The 19,429-nt window shown below is 38.2% G+C and overlaps 1 protein-coding gene across 3 annotated transcripts in view; it reads left to right on the top strand.

The window, feature by feature from the left end:
• The first annotated feature begins 1,573 nt into the window (after positions 1 to 1,573).
• The window catches only part of acsf2 (acyl-CoA synthetase family member 2), a 60,086-nt gene continuing 42,230 nt past the window's right edge, over positions 1,574 to 19,429 (top strand). The window contains exons 1-10 of one of the 3 annotated variants that reach the window (XM_038735121.1): positions 1,651 to 2,007; positions 5,267 to 5,459; positions 9,199 to 9,327; positions 10,689 to 10,742; positions 10,817 to 10,935; positions 12,458 to 12,620; positions 15,255 to 15,350; positions 15,993 to 16,144; positions 19,035 to 19,126; positions 19,332 to 19,408. In XM_038735121.1, coding sequence (XP_038591049.1) covers positions 1,889 to 2,007; positions 5,267 to 5,459; positions 9,199 to 9,327; positions 10,689 to 10,742; positions 10,817 to 10,935; positions 12,458 to 12,620; positions 15,255 to 15,350; positions 15,993 to 16,144; positions 19,035 to 19,126; positions 19,332 to 19,408 — 1,194 coding nt within the window. In that variant the 5' untranslated portion in view covers positions 1,651 to 1,888. Of the gene's footprint in view, positions 2,008 to 5,263; positions 5,460 to 9,198; positions 9,328 to 10,688; positions 10,743 to 10,816; positions 10,936 to 12,457; positions 12,621 to 15,254; positions 15,351 to 15,992; positions 16,145 to 19,034; positions 19,127 to 19,331; positions 19,409 to 19,429 lie in introns of all 3 variants that reach the window. The other 2 variants (XM_038735119.1, XM_038735120.1) reach the window with 2 other exon arrangements.

Raw genomic sequence — 19,429 nt, 5'->3', positions numbered from 1 at the left:
TCCTTCACTTGGGTGTTTGTGCTTCATCTCGTTATACAACCCTGTGTTGTAAAATGATAAATAATCATTAGAAGGCTGTTTCCACATGTATCTGCTGAACGATTCTTTCTCTGCGCTTACTTCAGTGCACAAACTTTGGACTTCGCAGTAGGAGACATCTTGTGTCCAGCAGTTCAACGTTTATTTAATTATTTAAAGAAATTCTAACTAGTGGCAGAATGTAACTAAGTAAATTTACGGTAGTTTGGTAGGTTTATTGTCACAATATAACAAGTTATAGAGTGAAATTCAGTTTTGTAGCTCCCATCTGCTACATAGCAGACAAAATAAACATTAATACAGAATCAATTATGGAAAATGGTAAAATAATAAATAAATAAACTACCTTCACTGGAGCAGTGCTGAGGATGAATTAGAGTTTAAGAGTCTGATAGCTTGGGGGGGGGGGGGAGCAGCTCTGCAGTCTGGTGCGGCAGCAGGAACTTCTATATCTCTTCCCAGAAGGCAGCAGGGTGAACAGGCTGTGGCTGGGTGGGTACTGTCCTTTAGTATCCTTTAGGCTCTGCAGGCACCAATATCATGATGCTCATCATCTATCATCTTCTGAGCAGTTTGAATCACCCGCTGCAGAGCCCTCCGGTCCTGGGCCGTGCACATCCCATGCCAGTTTGTAATGTTTCCAGTCAGGATGCTTTCTATTACTCCTCTGTAAAAGCTGACAAGAACTTTGCGTTGGAATTTGCCCTTCTTTAACTTCCCCAAGAAATACAGTCGTTTCTGAGCTTTATTCACTAGCGTGGAGATGATTCCCAGGAACCTGAAACTCTTCACCTGCTCCACCTGGAGTGTGTGTGACTATGTATTTCTATTCTATACAACTTTATACTTTTAATCCACCACATCTTAGAGGCAATTATTGTACTTCTTACTTCTTTTGTCTGACAGCTTTGTAATTATAATTTATATTCAATTTATAATTTTCCATCCCTTTCATGTCCAGTGAAAATCTCCAAATTTAGTGATTTTGAATTACATCTTTTTACTGATAAATTGAAGGATGAAGTGTTCCTTTACGGTTTGAGGAAATCCTCCTCCTTCCTAAGCTAAACAAACTATTTAACACCCCCTTAGACCAGCTGGAAAACTCATCATCACAAATCTGAAAACAGGCTGTTTTTCTGAGCTCAGGAAAAGTTGACTTTTTAGAAAACGAGACAGGGACGCTACAAACACATCATCCTACCCAAACTACCCAACAGGATGTAAAGTGGTTAAACCTTTAACATCTACAGCTGTGAAATACAACATGTACATTAATGCAGCAGCAATATTAATCTAGATATCCATCAGATTTAATAGTGAAACACTGACAGGGAACATTTTACTGCCCTGTGAGTACTTTAACTTTTGATAGCTCAGGTGTACTTAATTAAGGAATGTTTTTACTTGTGGAGAATTTGCACAGTTGGTATTGATGTGATCTGATTACTTATTCCACCGCTGGGAAAAACCTTTCAGACAGAAGTTGTTCCAAGGAGAGTGTTTTATATGTCAAAATAAGTCTGGAGGGGATATTTAACATACTTTGCTTAACATACAGACTTTAAAAATCTGAGTCAGATATCTGCAGCTTCAGGGTGAGTGCCTGCATGGCGCCACCAGCAGGACAGGTCTGGTGGTTTCAGAAAACATTGTGTTTATACTGGTAACGGATCAAGGTCTGAGCAGGGAGCTGCAAACCATTAAAAGGGGCAGTTTTCTGTTCACTATCAGTGTGGTTCTTTCCTGCAGTGCACAGGAGTTGATCCGAAGAGGTTCTCTCTCCACTGAACCAGAACACCAGCTCGACTTTAGTGCGGAGAGGGGCGCGGTGAGCTGCAGCGGCACAATGATCCCCACGATTGCGTTATGCTCCCAGTCTCTTCGGAACAACTGTGTTTTTCCCAGAGCTTTAAAAGTTTTGCAGAGACCATGGACCGGTCATCCCGGATTACCTGCAGCAAGTCGGTGAGTTACACTGGCATTTTACTTATTAAGAAACTACACCAAGGGCAATATGTTCAGTCGAGATCACAAGATTAAAGAGATTTACTTATTTATAAGTATAAAGGAACAACCCATCTATCAAAATCAACTCTGTATGTTTTTGCTTGTTTTGATCATGTTACAAAATCACCGCAAGACTGATCATATGGCTTTCTTCAAAAATACTTCTGATATTTATTATTGCATAATGGCCGCTAGGCCAAATACTCGATCTGCTATTTTTGAGTGCATTTTAACAGGAGTGAAATCTGCTGGTATGAACGGCGGAAGGAAAGGGAGGAGACAAAGGAAGCACCCCAAAAATAGTTGTTTACTATTTTAAGTATTGTGCAGATGTTCACATTATTATGCGTAATGTATACCATCAACCAAGGGCGGGTATTTCATGTCACTGTTCATAAGAACCCTGCTAGATATCTACCACCCCATCCTGTTCTCCTCCTGTGGCTTAGAAATACACTTCTACTCCAATACGTTTCAGAGGGAAATACTCCAAGTATTTGGTACTAGTTAGGCTACAGATTTAGGTTCCCAAACTATTTGGTTTTTGATCCAGTACAAGAAAACAGTGTCTGGTTGGGGTCCTTTGCACATTACTGTATATAAAGTAGTTAAATCTTGCTCCACCAGAGCAGTAAAAGGCTGCTTATATATTGTTGTATCAGTATTTAAAAGCTTATCATGTCTTATATAATAATATATCAGTCACGGGGGACATTTTACTGCAGGGCAAGTACTTTTACTTTTGATAATTTAAGTAGACCTTAATTGTGCTGATAAAACCTGTGTACTTTTGTACTTAAGTAGGATTTTGAACACAAGACTTATTTTTACATTCATATATTGATGCTTTTACTTAAAGGATCTAAGTACTAAATCGACTACTGATTTCCATCAACATGGTTTCTTTTCAACTGTATAGAGATAGACAGAAAATGTGGGGGTGAGTCATATGCAGTCAAATTCCAACTGGAGACGTTGCAATCACATGATTTCAATGTTCATTTCTACTGTAGTATAAAGTCACATAAGAACTCAAGGCTGGATTACCAAGCAGATAAAGCTGACATCTGCCCCAGACTGCAAAGGGCCACGTTACTGTGTGTCGGATAGTTTGTGATAATTTGACTAAATGCACATTAGTTTGGCAATAGATGCCACTAAATCACAAACAGAAATGATAAGACCCATAAAGACGTGATAATTACCTACTATTGAGGTCCTGTCTAAATATTGTTTGAATATTTCAGTTGATATCAGTCTTGCAAGGTAGCCTACATATCCCCTAAATAACGGAGCTTAAAGACACAGTGAAATCTACGTTTTACAAATTCTAATCCCTTTGTATGTTCCTGCATTAATTGCTCAGTTTTCTCTTTGTAGATGCCAAACATTTGTTTTTCTCAGCTGGAAAATCTGTAGCATTCACCAACAGTTTGCGACACACACGTGACAAAACTTTAATGGATGTTTCTTGCTGAAATGCACTTTGGAAGTAGTTTCTTATGTGATATTTTTATGTACACGAGCAGTTGTTAATATTTTGGACGGATAAGTTAACCGGGGGAGTTTCATGCCAATTGAAGCCATAGAAGATCTAAGAGTCAGTTTTATATGAGTTCCATCCATCCATCCATCCATCCTCAACCACTTATCCCGAGTACAGGGTCACAGGGTTTATATGAGTTTTATATATATATATATATATATATATATATATATATATATATGTATATGAGTTAACTACTACTACTAAAAATGTTTGACAGATTAGTTCTAAACCAATAGGGCCTCTCAGGGTCCGGCCCCCCTCTATAAAGTGCACATGGTTTTTGGCATCATAAAAGGTCCTCTGTTGCACCCTTATCTACAGCACAGAAACCCATGTCACTGGGTCAATGTGTTATTATGTAAAATGTCTGTGAGTTTGAACTTTATAACAGCCAAACTGCAGAGTACCACCCGATGATGAGCTTCTAGAAAATATTTACAGGAAGTCACTGAGGTTGCGACGGTTTCAACAAGGAGACTGTTCCAGAGTTTGAGGGTCTTGGTAGCAAATACATAATCTCTTTGTTTAAGTCTAGATATGGAGACTGCTTTTAGAGCTGAACAGAGCGTTACAACAAGCATTGCTGGAAAAGTATGAATCAGAAAATAACTGGATTACTTAACATCAAGAGTACAACTGGAGTCAGTGATAAATCCTATTCTGGCTATAGGTTTAATGGAAGGTTTATTTAATTAATTATTAATACCTATTTTAATGACACTAACAAGATACAAGATATTCAACTAGGGCTGCGACTAACAATTGTTTTCATTATTAATTAATCTGCCAATATTATTTTTGAATTAGTAGATCAGTTTAGTCCAAAAGTGTCAGAAACTAGTGAAAAACATCCTTCACAGGTGACGTCTTTAAATGTCCATCAAACAGTCCAAAACCCAAAGGGGTTTCATTGCCAACATAGAACACTCGAAATAATGCAGATATTCACATACAAGCCAGAGCATGTGCTTTTTTTTGCATTTTGCTTAAACAAATGACTGAATTAATGATTAATTGTTTATCAATCTTTTGCCAATTCAATAGACCAATTGATTAATTGACCGATACTTTTAACTCTACATCCAACAGTGGATGTGAGTCAGACCGTTAGTTTTTTGCTGACCTTCGGTGGTTTTACTCCTCACCTTGATGCAGTGAAGTACAAGTGTACTCTAGGACACACTGACATCACTGTTAGGTGTGGTGGCAGGTGCAACAAAGCACACTTCTGACCAAAGCCATCTGTGATGTTAAATATTATCAGAAGTGAATCAGCCATTAAACTTGCGACCAGAGAAAGCAGTGACACAGTGCTTTTAAGCCCGGTGTTCATGTATTTTTAAAGGATGCTGATTGTTCCTGATTTGACAGATAGATAAACTAGTGGGTCATCAGCATAGCAGTGGATAAAAATGCCATGACTTTGTATTATTTGCAAGAGTAGAAGCATGTAGATAGAAAATGGAAGGGGGCCCAGGACAGAGCCTTGAGGTACTTCACAATTAAAAGGGACAGTACAGCATATTCCTGTTAGTTAGTTTTCATTTGATTGTATTGTAATACTACTATACTGTAGTTCTTTCCCACTCAAACCTGCTGTCTATGCACAAATATTCAGAACTGTGTTTAATATGATTTGTGAAAACACCTTCTGTTTCCCTGCAGCAGTATACATGTGGACTCTCCGCCTGTTATCCCAACTCTCACTACCAGCTATGCCCACGGCACGTCTTCCACATCTTTGCTCCACTCTACAATAGCAGAGACCCTGCAGAATACTGTGGAGCGCTGGCCTGACCGAGAGGCCGTGGTCTTTGTAGAAGATGGAGTCCGCAAGACCTTTGCACAGTTTAATCAGGATGTGAGTCTTTTTATCAAAGTATTCTGCATGTGTCCAGTCAATGAGGCTTCCCCAACCCCAACTGATGCAGATCAACAAAGACCTCAACATAGTATTTTACATGTTAACATAGACAAGGTCTCAACATCTCACCTGAGATCAGAGTTCTGTCAGAACTAGAAATCCAACCATGTTTAGGTTGGTTGCGGTTGGATATTGGAAAGCCTACAAGTGCTCTGTGAATTTGTTTGCATGTTTTATGAATGGCCCAAACTTGAAAATTGGCTCTTGAAGCAAAATAACATGAGCCACTTAAGCTTAAGCCTTAAGGCTTAAGATAATAATGTTGACTACCAAGTAATAGCAGTTACATCCCCAGGTCATATTGTCCCGAGCTGAACTAAACCACCACTGTGCCAAGCCAAGGGGTTGTTCTGGTTTTATAAAAGACGAAACGAGAGCATCATAGCTAAACTGAATTGTTTTATTTTGATTATCTTGTTTTCAGATTTGTCGGAAGCCAAAATTTTAATAGAAAATCAAATTCTATTTGTATCACAGCTCTAATAACTATGTTTGTCGTTACCAGTTTAATTTCTTCAATAAACCTCCTCTTTGATTTTGCTGTGCTTTTATAAAGATGTACACAATCAAAGTCATTCCTTCCTTTACTACCCATATGAAACAATAGGAAGTTATGGGCTTCTGTCTGGCTCCACGTTCTCTACCTGTTCCTCAGGGCAAACTCCAAACATGTCAAAGTTTAGCATCAGGACTCCAAAAAGGCATTATACAGTTTAATATGATCGTGAGAACATCGGAGCTGTCAATCAACCTTAAACTTTACTCTGCTAATTAACTGTATATGAAAACTGGAAGTAAGCCTTTTAAGTGATTAATTAACAGATGACAATAAACTGTGAACAAAGCAAAAACATCACACATGGTGTTCCAGTCAAGTTAAACAAATCCAATATCAAGGAGAGAGGAGTAGGCAGTGAAATAACTTAATCTGATGTAAGGTTCCTCGAGTTTATGGTTCTGTACAACATGCATATAATATTTTACCATTATATTTTATATAATATAATAAAAAATGCAACTTAATTTGACTTGATATTACATTTATAGAAAGAAACCAAACTGATACTTAAAGCTGCTGCAGGTAACTTTTTTAAAATTGACTTTTTGTCATGTTTGCTAAAACTGTCACTATATCCTGACAGTAGTACATGAGACAGATCAAATGTAAATTCAAAACAGGTTCCTTTGGCTCCTCCTACTCCTCCAAATGCCATTTGCAAGAATCCAACGGCCCTTGAATAAAACAACCACTCTTCAGGAGTTTTGCAAACACAATGTCTGAGAAACAACCAGCAGCAATGAAAGAGCTGCCCATCCCCCCTTTGCCAACAACAGCGTATAGTAGAAAACACCTGTGGGAACATGTCCCTCCACACAGAGTGTTGGGCTCATTATGTTTGATGCCTTGGCGCTCGTAGTGACGAGTGGCAAAGAGGCACGAAGACAAACTTTGGGGAATAACTTTTGAGAAGGGTGTACTAGCCTCTCATCTGCTGTTAGATGTTGTCTCTGAAGCCCATGACACTCTGGGCCGTGAAGCGTCAGAGGGACGTCAAGTCATGGCGAAAGCCTCCCCAACACCCTCTCGCCGCGGCTCCAGGAAAGTTTTACCAATATAAAACCTCCATAGATCAAAAATTCATAATATAAAAGAGTCATAATTGACTGTGTCTTTTATAATAGTGCTCTATGGTGAAAATGCTTTTACGGCTGCAATTCTTCGCTGCAATGCTGCGAGTCGCCACTGGACAAAGCTGGGCAGCAGCGCCCTTTCCAGGTCTTATTATACATAAGGGGTCGGCAAATAAGTCTGGCATCGGGCCAGATTTTTTGCAAGTCATTAGAAGGCGGGCCAGAAAATAGTCAATTGATTTATGATCAACTATTTATTTTGTGCCTCATTAGCTCAGTCAGTAGTGCACAGGCCTGCTGTTTGATGGGTTGTGTGTTCAATCTTGCTGCTAGTATATTTCTTTCCTACCTTTTCAACAAATTGATTATGAAGAGATCGATTCATTTATTTTCATCTCCCCAGTATCTCCAGGCAGAGGAAATTCCTGCGTTTCTCATTCAGGGGAATCCGATCTTATGTTTTCTGACAGCTTTTTCAGAGGTGTGTCAAGCAAGCCAGACTCCTTTGAATTTCCTTCAGAACATTTCAAAGTAAAAGCTCTTAATTAAACACGACATATAAAGATGACAGCCGGCACAATAACGTAATAAGATCTGCTTCTTAGAGAGACACCTGCCCATTCAGTCCTGTTCACACTCTAAACTTTCACCCAGATTAATGTCATTAACCCCGCACAAAGAGTAACGGCCAACAATGTGATAGCAGCTATCATATCAAACCTATAAACATCTTAACTGATAATTATAATAATAATCTGAGCTCTGCTGTATAGTTATTGATTTGATAAATACAATATGTTCTGTTTGTACATAAATTTGACTTTTTGAAGTTATTATTCCTACATGGTCTTGTGTTATCTCTGCTCTACACTTTTACAGCGTTCCCTCATTACAGATTAATGGTTTAATGATGTGGATGATTCTTTCTATTTTTTGCAGAATTGTTTGTAGAAAAGGGCCATTGCAACCAGTACACCACCAGTTTGTCCTTAGGATCTGTTCAGAACAGAACATTCTTTTATAAAAAGATGTTTGTTTGTGCCTTAATGTCTCTGAAGTCACTGAACTCAGTGAATGTTGTTTTAGACTTTGCTCTTAACAAGCAGGGTTAGGCACCAATGTTAAAAGATGAACACTGCTCACTGCAAACTTGAACTATAATAAAACTACTTATTTCATGAGGGATTCTGTTTTTCCCCCAGAAAATGTTCATACATGTGGCATACATTTTAAGATATATATAAACTATTAAACAAAAACACACATGCACACACACATAATGTTGATGGTTCTACAGTCATGGACAAAAGTATGGCTACCCCTGCATGTCTGTCACATAGTGCACTACTACACCCAGAACATTACCTTTGGTATTCTCAAGTTTCTTTCTTTTGTTTGCATTGGAACAACAAAAAAAGAGCCGAATCTGAGACTTTCCACACAGAATTTCTAAAATTAACTGGACACAATTATTGACACCTTCTTAAAATCTTCAGAAATAATTGTATTTCAAGCATGCTCCTTTAATTTGTAAATAAACTCACATGTAGCAATTCACAGGTGCTGGCAATATAGAAATCCCACAACTAGTTAAAATGAGGACTTGAGAACCAGTCCATCTCCTGAGATCTAAATGTTCCCGTGTCCACTGTGCACAACATTGTGAAGAAGTTGAAACCACAATGTGTTTACTTATATTGAAAAATGGATATTCAACCTTCTTACTCGTTGATGGATTAAGATGATGGAGTTAATAACAATATTGTGAAATTGTTAAGTTCTGTTATGTATTTATGCTCATTGATATTTCTCCTGCAATTTTCAACTAAGTGTAATGATATTTTCTAAAAAGTGTTTTTGAGGAACGGGATGATATTTTGTATTTATGGTAATTTATTGGTCATATGAAGGTTCAATGAATTTTACATAAGGAAGCCTTGTGTTGAAGCTCACACTGGCAGCACCTCACTGTGTTTGTGTTCTCAAAGATGGGAATTTTAGAATCTAGAAGAAAAACCTATTCACTTCCCCGTAATGTCTACAGGTGGATCAAGCTGCAGCCGGGCTGCTGGCGCTTGGACTGCAGAAAGGAGACAGGCTGGGCATGTGGGGACCAAACACTTATGAATGGATCCTGTTCCAGTTTGCAACAGCCAAAGCTGGCGTTATATTGGTGAGTCGTAGCTACAGCACAGTGTGCAGTATACACAGCACTGACAAAAACACTGTTAGAGAAACGCTGCCTGTACTCTCAAGCTCACAACTTTAATAATCCCACAGGAGGCAATTAGTTAAGAGCAGCTGCACACACATGCGGAACAGCACACAAGCTGCATATACACAATGGAGAAGAATAAATAAATAATCAAAAAATACATTTTATGCATTTAATTGCAGAAGGGATAAAATAATCAGAGTGGTGGTTAGTTTAAAGCAGGTAAAGCATAATGACCTCCTGATAGCACAAGAAAATTCACTATGAAGAAGACGATCTGAAGGAGACAAAATGCTCGCTGCTTTATGCAGGATTTGTTGGTTACAAATATTCAAATGACAGAGAATGACAGGACTGACAGAGAAGGCGTTCAATTTCAGAAGTAGGTGATTTCATTTCTTACCTCTGTTCATTTCTTTCTATTTTCCGACTATCCCCTGTATAAAAAGTCCTTTTTATTCATTTTTTGGATTCTGTAATAACCCATGGTTTATTATTGGAGAACACTGTCATGTTCTTAAAGGGGATCTTTGTATCCACACAGGAGGAAATGTTCGAATTTATGACCTCAGAGCATTTTATTTAGTGTAGCTCTGACGTTTTCACAAGCCATCTTCAGCACATATTTGGCATGTGACCAAAAAGGTCCAGTCAACAACACAGAGATGTGTCCTAGATTAAACCCTACCATCAGTTACTTCTACATGCAAACATCAATTCTAGTTAAACAAAAGAATGAAATATTTTGCTTTATGTGTAATGAATCTAGAATATAGAAAAAAATCGTTTTTTAAACTAAATTACTGAAAAACAAAGATTTTACAACAACAACATTACATTTTTGGTAAATTCACCTGCATAAGTCTAGTAACCAGGCTTACACAATGGAAAAGTATTACAATCAAGGTTAAAGTAATTAATTGATTGGAGTATGGGTTTAATAAGGAGACGGTGGGTAGGCACAGCTAGATAATGGTTGGAAATTTTTTGTATATTGTTGCTTAGTTGTGGGTCTTTTTCTGACAAAAATATTTTATAAAAGAACTGAAAGATAATAAATACGCATTGATAACTAAAATGTACTTAATGACAATGAATCAATTAAAATAACAACACAAAGTGGAGGACAAACAAGGCTGTGGGCACCTTTCAATAATATTATATTGATGAAAACAGACATTCTCAGGGGAAAAAGTCTCCCAGCAGTTTGTTCTTTATGTGCATTTTCTTTGCTTCAGCTGTGGTATAAAATTTAAGTCTGTCCACTTTAGTTTCTTTTCCATCATGAGCAGCTTTTTTATGTTTTTACTACCCAACAGGTGTCTGTGAACCCAGCGTACCAACTGCAGGAGGTGGAGTTTGCGTTGCGGAAGGTGGGTGACTTTTAATTCCCTGTTATTACATTTGTGACACACGGAGACTGAATCCTCTGCTCCTCTTTTCACAGGTTGGGTGTAAAGCTATAGTGTGCCCTGCGCAGTTTAAGACTCAGAAGTACTGCGACATGCTGAGGCAGATCTGTCCAGAGATCGAGTCGTCGGCCCCAGGAGACATCAAGAGTGCCAGGTACAGCTGCATGAGGTTCACCTGTTAATGTCACTGGTCCTAACTCTTCAGCAGTCTCTCTGTTTAAGTTATGGATCACTGCAAAACATACATCAGCTGTGGCAGATGTGGCACAATGTGACAAAATCCTGGAGTTGTCTTGGGGAATTTGGGGGTTTAAACAGCCTGAGAAGAGATTACATTCTACAATCACACACACAGATTACATTTGGACTCTTTTAAAAAAGTTTTTTTTAGTGCTAGTGGCACTTCTAGAGAACTACTGAGAATTACTTGCATGATTGGTTGATTAACTACTCCACTTAACAAGTTAACAGCTAACATGAAAGCAAACCTGCACATAATAGTCAGTTACTAAATTATTATTTTGCTTCAGTCTGTCAAGTTATTTTTCTACTATTATTACCATACTTTTATAAAATGTACAAACCAATGTTTGATAATGTATTTAAGCAGTATTATTTATCTCTTTATACCAGGTCTGCTAACCGCAAATTGCGCAAATTTCATCTTTGTTAGCACTTTATATGTAAATGTTCAACTGGTCTTTTTAAAATTGTCCATATTGAATCATATAATGTTTGAAAATGTGTTTTCTAGAGCACAATGTTTGCCAGTCCATATATCATACTGTATGTCTACAAGATATTTGTGTTCGTGTGACAAACAGTACATTTTATGCTAAGTGTGTTTCTACAGTCTTTAATAGCCGTTTTCGCAAAATGTTTCCTGTACGCCAAGGGTTTTAGTCTTTGCAAAGGGTCATACAGACATAAAGAGTGCAATCAGTCTGCAGAGTGTAAGACAAAGAGCCAGTGAAGAAACAGGTGACTTTTTACTCTAAGGGTATCACGCAGCTGTCATAGGAAGGAAGGGAATAGGGACCAACTGTCCTGAGATGAAATCTTATTAATGACTATCAGATAAGAAACTCTCCAACAAGCTTCTTTCCCATGGGAACCTTCAACTAGCTGCAACATAATAAAATGATCAAAGCCCTATAATAATGCAGCATAAAAAGTAAAACATGGATTTTTGTGAAATAAAGCAGTACATATTTAATGAGTAAATTGTATTATAAATTAAAAACAGCAACGTTTAAATTTAAGTACACTTTCAGCTTGTAAAGTTTCAATGTGATTTTCGAAAAGTTGGGAAAAGCTCTCGGTTCAGACTGTACAAGTTGCTGTCGGTCAACAAGCAAAAGATTCACTCAGATGAACCTTTTCACCATGAAATATAGCTGTTTATATGAATGGGCTAACCCTTTTTTTTTGTGGTGATATGTGCAAAGCTTATTTGAGGGGATGATACCACACTGGGGGAATTTAAAACCCCTGACCTCAGTATGTGAAATATTCTAGCTACCTCAGTTTTTTCTACATGTACAGAAAGATTCATGTCAAACAACATACATGGATTGAGAGAGATGGAGTCAAAGCTGTCAGTGTAACTTAAAATAAAACTCCTATAGTTACAAAGCATGACCCACATTCTGTTGTTTGTTTGGTTTTCTCCTCAGACTCCCAGACCTCCGCTCTGTGATTGTTCTGGATAGCCGACAACCAGGAATGCTTCATTTTGATGACGTGATGCAGGCAGGGAGCAGCCAGTACATGCGGCAGCTTCAGGATCTGCAGAAGAAGCTCTCCTTTGATGACCCGATAAACATCCAGTTCACTTCGGTATTTGTTGCGGGTTTTCTTCCTTTCTAGCTGGATGTCCAGTTTTTTCATTAACATCTGTACACTAAATTACAGCTCACAAATTTATTAGACTGAACAGGCCACATTTTAACCCTTAACGTGGGAACGCTGACTAATGTTGTTTGGACGATGGTCATGTGACAGAAATGTTCACTTCTCTTTTTATTTTTTTCACATTTTGTCACCTTTTGGACATGTAACAAATGTCTTGCATCTGAAGAGCCTACTTTAGTTGTTTAGTAGTGTTTGGTCATGTGTCCCTATGTTTTGTAATATTCTCACCCGAAACAGGAGAAATGCCAAAAAGTAGGATATGAATTCATGATAAATCAATCATCTAAAATTATTAAGACAGTTCACTTCTTACCGGGGTAGATCACCATGGTAACTTATGCTGAAAAGTCCAGATAAGAGATAAACTCTATAAAAAAAGCCGCCTACTGACCAATCAGCTCTCTTGGAAAATGACATCATCATCCTTAGGAAATCCCAAAGACTGTTTTATAGGCTGCTTTATGTTTGCTGTGGTGGTACAGAGAAACGTTTGTGGGTTAAAGTGATACAATCCTACTGACTGAAAGCATTAGGCTATTATGGCCTACTGGTTTTTACAGTAAGCCAACTAACAGCTTTGAAATGAGTTTTTATATGTTTTATTTGCTCCCAGTCCGTTTCACACAGTCAGTCACAGCCATTAAAATAAATGGGTTTTAGTTTTTTGTATGTGAGGCTGAATATTGTGAGCAGTTTGGTAGGGATATTTAAATAACGTTTAATATGAACGTAGGCTATTTATTTTAGGTTAGTAGCTAAGGATTTACATAGTCGAATCAGAGTCGTCAGGTCCTGCCTATAGTGGACTGATAGTTGAATCGTGTTTTTGTGCGTGGCGATTGTGAGCCGAAGCTAAACTGAGGCTTATTGTTGACCCTTTTTTCTCTCTCTCTCTCCCTCTCGCCTGCCATTCACCGGTCTTGTGCAGTTTTGCATCACTGTTCCTCGTGGATCTATTTCAAGTAGCCGGCTGTTTAAAAACAATATAATATTCTTTGTGTGGTTCATCAACGGTGATAAATTATCCGTAAGTCCCGCGAGGTGCGGACAACTCGGCACAACACTGGTGAAGCTGGAGCAGCAAATGTTCCTCTACTGCCACTACACAACACATGCGCACTGACGAGCCAGGGTTAGAGTTAAATATTGGATTTATTCACGCACTTTTAAAACATTTATTAGAAGTTTTTTTCTTTTTGCATATTTAGTTATAGCATTAAACGTTGAAATGTATATTGTAATAGGCTGTATATTAACTTATTCGGAGAAAACTGGTAGTTCTATGTAAAATCACAGGTTGAGCACCTCCATATCGCCAAAATGGCACGATTGTTTCGCTGGCAGATTGACTATTCGGGGTCAGCCCCAATCCCTAGTTATTTTTGTGTCTATAGTAGCATTCTCGCGACCCCTATGGGACCAGATAGCGACCCCCAGGTAAAGAACCACTGACTTAGAACAATGTTTGGAAAACGTTTCAGTGAGGTGGAACGACCACTTATTCAGTGTCCGAGTCTTTTAATGTGGACACGCCGACACACAGCTGAAAGAATAAGGCCGGTATTTTCTTCCAGCTCATAAGAACACATCAGATTAACGCATTAGCTCATTATAGACTAGGCGACGCCTCTTCATTTAGGCATTCGCACTGTTTACAATTTTCTGTCTCCCTGCATGTATCAGCTGCAGCCGTGCTACTCAGACCACGTCGTATTTCTGTAGTGTAGTTTGCCCTTGTGCGATACTTCAGTTTCTTGTTAAAAAACAAAGCGTGTCACCGGAGTCACTCATAGGGATGCTTTCCATGATATTGTCAGATATAACAGTCTGAGCCTGCACTTTTTGCTGATGTAATTTTAATGGGCATAGCCGGTTCGCTGCTGCCGGCTGAAACATCTACTGCACAGTTTCCGAAATGTTTTGTAGTCATTTCGAGACCCAAATATGTGAAAATAGGGCCCAGGTTTAGAAATACCAAAATTATCCTATAATAAGGCACATTAGATACATCCAAAAAGTTAATAATTGCTAGTAGGGCTGAAACGATTAGTTGATTTTACCCACAGAAAATTAATCAGCAATTATTTTGATAATCAATTAATTGTTCAAACATAAATATTAAACATTCACTAGTTCCTGTTTGTATGTTGTGATTATTTGCTACTTTTCTCTGTTTTACATCTTGAAGTCTGAATAACTTTAAATACATCATCTTGGGCTTTTTGTACATTAAATAATTATTTGAGTCTATTATGAAAATAATCGTTGCTTGCCGCCCAAGTTTCAATAAATCAAAAAAAAAAGTCCTTCTGGATACAGATCTTAAAATGATGTTTACTTTTCCTGTTTAAACATTTACTAAACACACAAGTTTTGTTAAGATGATCTTATCTTGAATGGCAGCTAACATTCACAAAGTTATTCTCTTTTTTTCTGTTTGCTTCACCATGTTTAGAGAGCACTAAAAGAAGCCTTTCAGAGAAACATTGACATACTGTATCAAATCCTTTTAATGGCTTTCTAAATATACAGTAATTTATTTCTAATATCTGTTACCAGGGCACAACTGGGGCTCCAAAGGGGGCCACCTTGTCTCATCACAACATGATCAACAATGCCTACTTTGTCGGCAAAAGAGTGGGATACACCTGGAGGGTGAGTCTTTACTGACACGTTCCTTTAGCCTCGTGCATCATCTAACAGTTTTATATACCTCTTCTGACCAGTGAGTGTGTTTTTAAACTACAAAATTTGTTTAGAGAGTTGGCAAGTTGTCAAGTGAGTTTGTGGTGTGGTTTACTATGAGCACAGATGAAGTTCTACATTAAATGATGGTTGAGTGAAGGTTTCTACTATTAACTAAGTATTGTGTGTGCATCATAGTCTGATCAATCTTATTCCTCTGAGCTCTAATGTTGTCTGAAAACGATTGAAAATCATCAAATCTGCTGTAGCAGGAAATTACTGAGGCCTTTCTGAAAATGTACAAAGTGTTACCCATTTATAAAGATGTATGTCTTTAGTAGGAATCACTGGGCTTGTGTCTGAGAGAGTACTGAAAGATGGAGTAACACCCTGTTGTTTTTAGCGTTTGAATAGGATTTATTGATAATAAGAAAAACATAGAATAACTCAAGCCTTATCAATTAAATACATCTGTATTATTACAACCCTCCTCTCCCCTGTGAAGACTTTCCACCCGGCTGCAGACAGCTGGTCCCTTTCAGACACAAGTGTATTAGTTAAATCCAACGGTTGATAATTGTGATGTTTTTGTCTTCTGATTTTGTCCCACAGCCTCACACTCGTGTCTGTCTACCCGTGCCTCTGTACCACTGCTTTGGCTCTGTGGGCGGCGGGCTCTGTATGGCCGTGCATGGCGTCTCCCTGGTCTTTCCCTCTGCTGGGTACAATGGAAAGGCCAACATAGCAGCACTGGAGAGTGAAAGGTAATGTGGGAAATCCTTGGCCAGGTCCATACATTTGGTCTCAAACTTAAAGTAAAAATGAAGTTTAAATAAGACCTCTGTTAAACCTGCATGACTGGTGGCTCCCGGTGTTAGGGAGCCACAGAGAAAGCTGTTGGAGCTTCAATACCGTGTAACAAAGGATTGGGAGAAGAATATTTTAATCATCAAAATGTACTTTGAACCAAGAAGGCTAAAGGGTTAGAGAAACCACAATCTGTCTGTAGTCTGCAGAGTCTGGTAAGAATTAGTTTCGGGTTCTTGGATCAGATCCCGTTTCCTGAGTGGGATCAGATTTCACATGTTGTTTTGTTGATCCAGGACAAACAGAAGTGAGTCAACATCTTATTTTCACTATTCAGTCTTGTGAAAATAGAAAACTCTCTTTGTCAAATGTTTATCAAGAAGCAATTTCTAGCTTTTAGTCTTTTGTTTCTTTCCAAAAAAAGTGCTTTTTAGGACAAAAGTGGGGATATAAAGCCTTTTATTGAAGAAGAAAACCATTTTCACAGCTGACATTTTGACTCACCATAGGAAAGCACAAGTGAAACTACTTCTGCTACAACTCCTACATTTTACTTCATTTCATATCATGCACAAACCTGGCACATTGCACATTTTTGTTGTTTATTGTTAATCGTTGTTGTTCTATATTTTTATATTTAGTCAATTTATATATTTATGTAAACAAGATTCTCTTCCGTTTGCAATACGTCTGCACAACACAAACAGGAGTAATGCCCATTGTTCCTTCTAGGCAAATAGTTGTATTATTTTTCTCTATTCTAGCATGTACAACCTAGAACTGGTTTACCTATTTGGAATACAGCCATCATTAATGTTATTTATTAAACCAGTGCTTTATGTGTATTTCCTGCTGTAACATTTCACCTTGTCTGCTGAGAAAGCAAAATGTCGTCGTGGACCCCACTGACCCCCTGTCAATGTATCAGCATTCAGTATTTGATCTAGTTGAAAGAACAACACAAACTTGTTTTTAAAACATATTGTTTTACATTGTAAACCAGAAATGATGAGGTTTTGGTTTCTTGTTTCTTTCTCTTCTTAAGCGGAACAGCTGGTGTTTATTATTTAGTGCTTACTCTCCCTGGAGACGGTATACACCCATTGTTACCCCTGCAATTAGAAGGATAATTTGCTTTATTGTCTGAAAATAAATCTGCCTAAACAGACTTGTATTTTAGGTTTTGTAGAATAAGAAGTTTTAGCTTCGCAGGCGACATGTTTTTTATAATGATGGAATTGTATGTAAGTAAGATTAGCTTTTCATACGAAATATAGATCCCTGGCTTGGACAAATAATTGGTCATCTTGTGCAGGATGTTGAGGGACTCATTTTCCTTTTCCATCACACTTACCTGATCTTCGTTAAAAATATAAAAAGTAAAATTTTCAACATACCTTTCTGCGTCACATGGGAACATTCAGGTGAAAATACAATCCAGTGCTTTAACTTCCCTTTCTAAAATCACCGCCTGATGCTCTCATGCTTATAAGCTGTGAGTGGTATCAATCTTCTCATCATTATTTCATACATATGAAACTTTTCCTTTAACCTAAATTGCACCATGTCATAGCAACAGAGAGGATGAGGATCCCGCCCCCCCCAGAGTCTTTACTTTCAGTTAGAGATGTTTCGATACCACTTTTTCATGTCCAATACCGATTCCTGGGCTTTGGGTATTGGCCCATACAATCCGATACCAGTGTAAAATGAACAAGCTGTGCAGTGTTTCCCACACATAGACTTTACTTGGACCGGCCACCCAGGTATATTTGGCGACCCAGTTTAACATTTTGCAGAGAAAGACAGAGAGAGATGCTACCTCTTAAGTTACAAGACGTGGACACGATGGTTCTGTGGGAAACACTGCTGCGTTGCTCACTGTCCCGCTGCTCTCCATCAGCAGGAAAATATTGCTTGAAATGTGGGTGGCCAACAAAGCTAGACAGCAACCAACGAAGGAGCACTTACAGTAATGTTACGTTGTGTTATCTTGTAATGTTACGTTTGCTAACATCAACTCAAGATTTGTAGCTGTGAAACCTCTTTTGCTCGAGTCGACAACTTTGCTAACACAGGCACAAGACACAACAAGCCAGCTAATAAGTTATTACTTACTATTCAAACAGAAAGAAGGCCAGCTCGCCATCTGTCCTGTGTCCTCTTAGCTTTCAGCTCACGGCAACAAGTAAAAGCCAGTCCGATAGTTGCTCTTGTCTGGTTGCTCCGTCACTCTCTTTTTCTCTTGCTCCTGTCAGTTAATGCAGCCTCTGCCATGATATCCATACTGAGAATTATACATATTTTGCTTCTTCATTTAACTTGCTTGCTAAAAATGCTGCTTTAGCTCTCCTAGCAAAATGTTACGGTCTACCGAATGCATGTGCATTATTGAAGTGAACAGATCGGCCCACAGATCAGCCCGTTGTCACCGATAACCGATACAGCTATTTGGGTCAGAATCGGACCGATATCCGATATCAATATCGGATCATGCCATCCCTACTTACACTTAACTGTATTTATCTCAAAATAAAGTATGATGTTTTAAAACAAAGGAATTACAAACAATTCAAAACATGAAGCGTCATTACATTTTTAAATTACATTTCCTATTTTTTAAACTTTCCACCTGCTGATGTAGTTTGGAGCCAACAATCTGCAAATCCATCTAGTGTTGCTTTAATTTTAATTTTTTATAAGCTTTTATTGTCTCAAAGAAACTGTTCATAAATAATAAATACTTACATGCCCATTAAATATAATCCAGATTTATGCACATCTTGGACATATTTTTGCAGGTTTATTTTGTCAGTGAAGATGCATTTTGTTCTTTATCTCTCACAGGTGCACCTTCATCTACGGCACCCCCACCATGTATGTTGATATGATTAACCAGCCGGACTTGGCAAAATACGACTTGTCCTCCGTTGAGGCAGGTGAGGAAAAAGACTGAGAAGATGGTAGCAGCATACACATTCGCTATTGTGTATATTATTTAGTTTTTCAAATAAAACAAGGGCCATTCTGATGACTTAATGCCTTTTTCCTACTAATATTATAGATTTGTCTGAGGAACTGATTGCTTCTCCTGTAGTACTGTTCATTTCACAGGTTATATTAATTTGTGTTTTTGTACTGTAGGCATCATGGCTGGTTCCCCTTGTCCTCCAGAACTTGTGAAGAAGGTCATTTCTGTAATGGGCGTCAAGGGAATAACAGTGAGTGGATCTTACAGATAT

Source organism: Micropterus salmoides, unplaced genomic scaffold (genome assembly GCF_014851395.1).
Source record: "Micropterus salmoides isolate LMB-PRFRI ecotype aquatic unplaced genomic scaffold, ASM1485139v1 Ms_hic_scaffold_21, whole genome shotgun sequence".
Taxonomy (NCBI): domain Eukaryota; kingdom Metazoa; phylum Chordata; class Actinopteri; order Centrarchiformes; family Centrarchidae; genus Micropterus; species Micropterus salmoides.
Note: the sequence above shows the minus strand (reverse complement) of the source record. Positions and strands in the feature narration are given on the sequence as shown.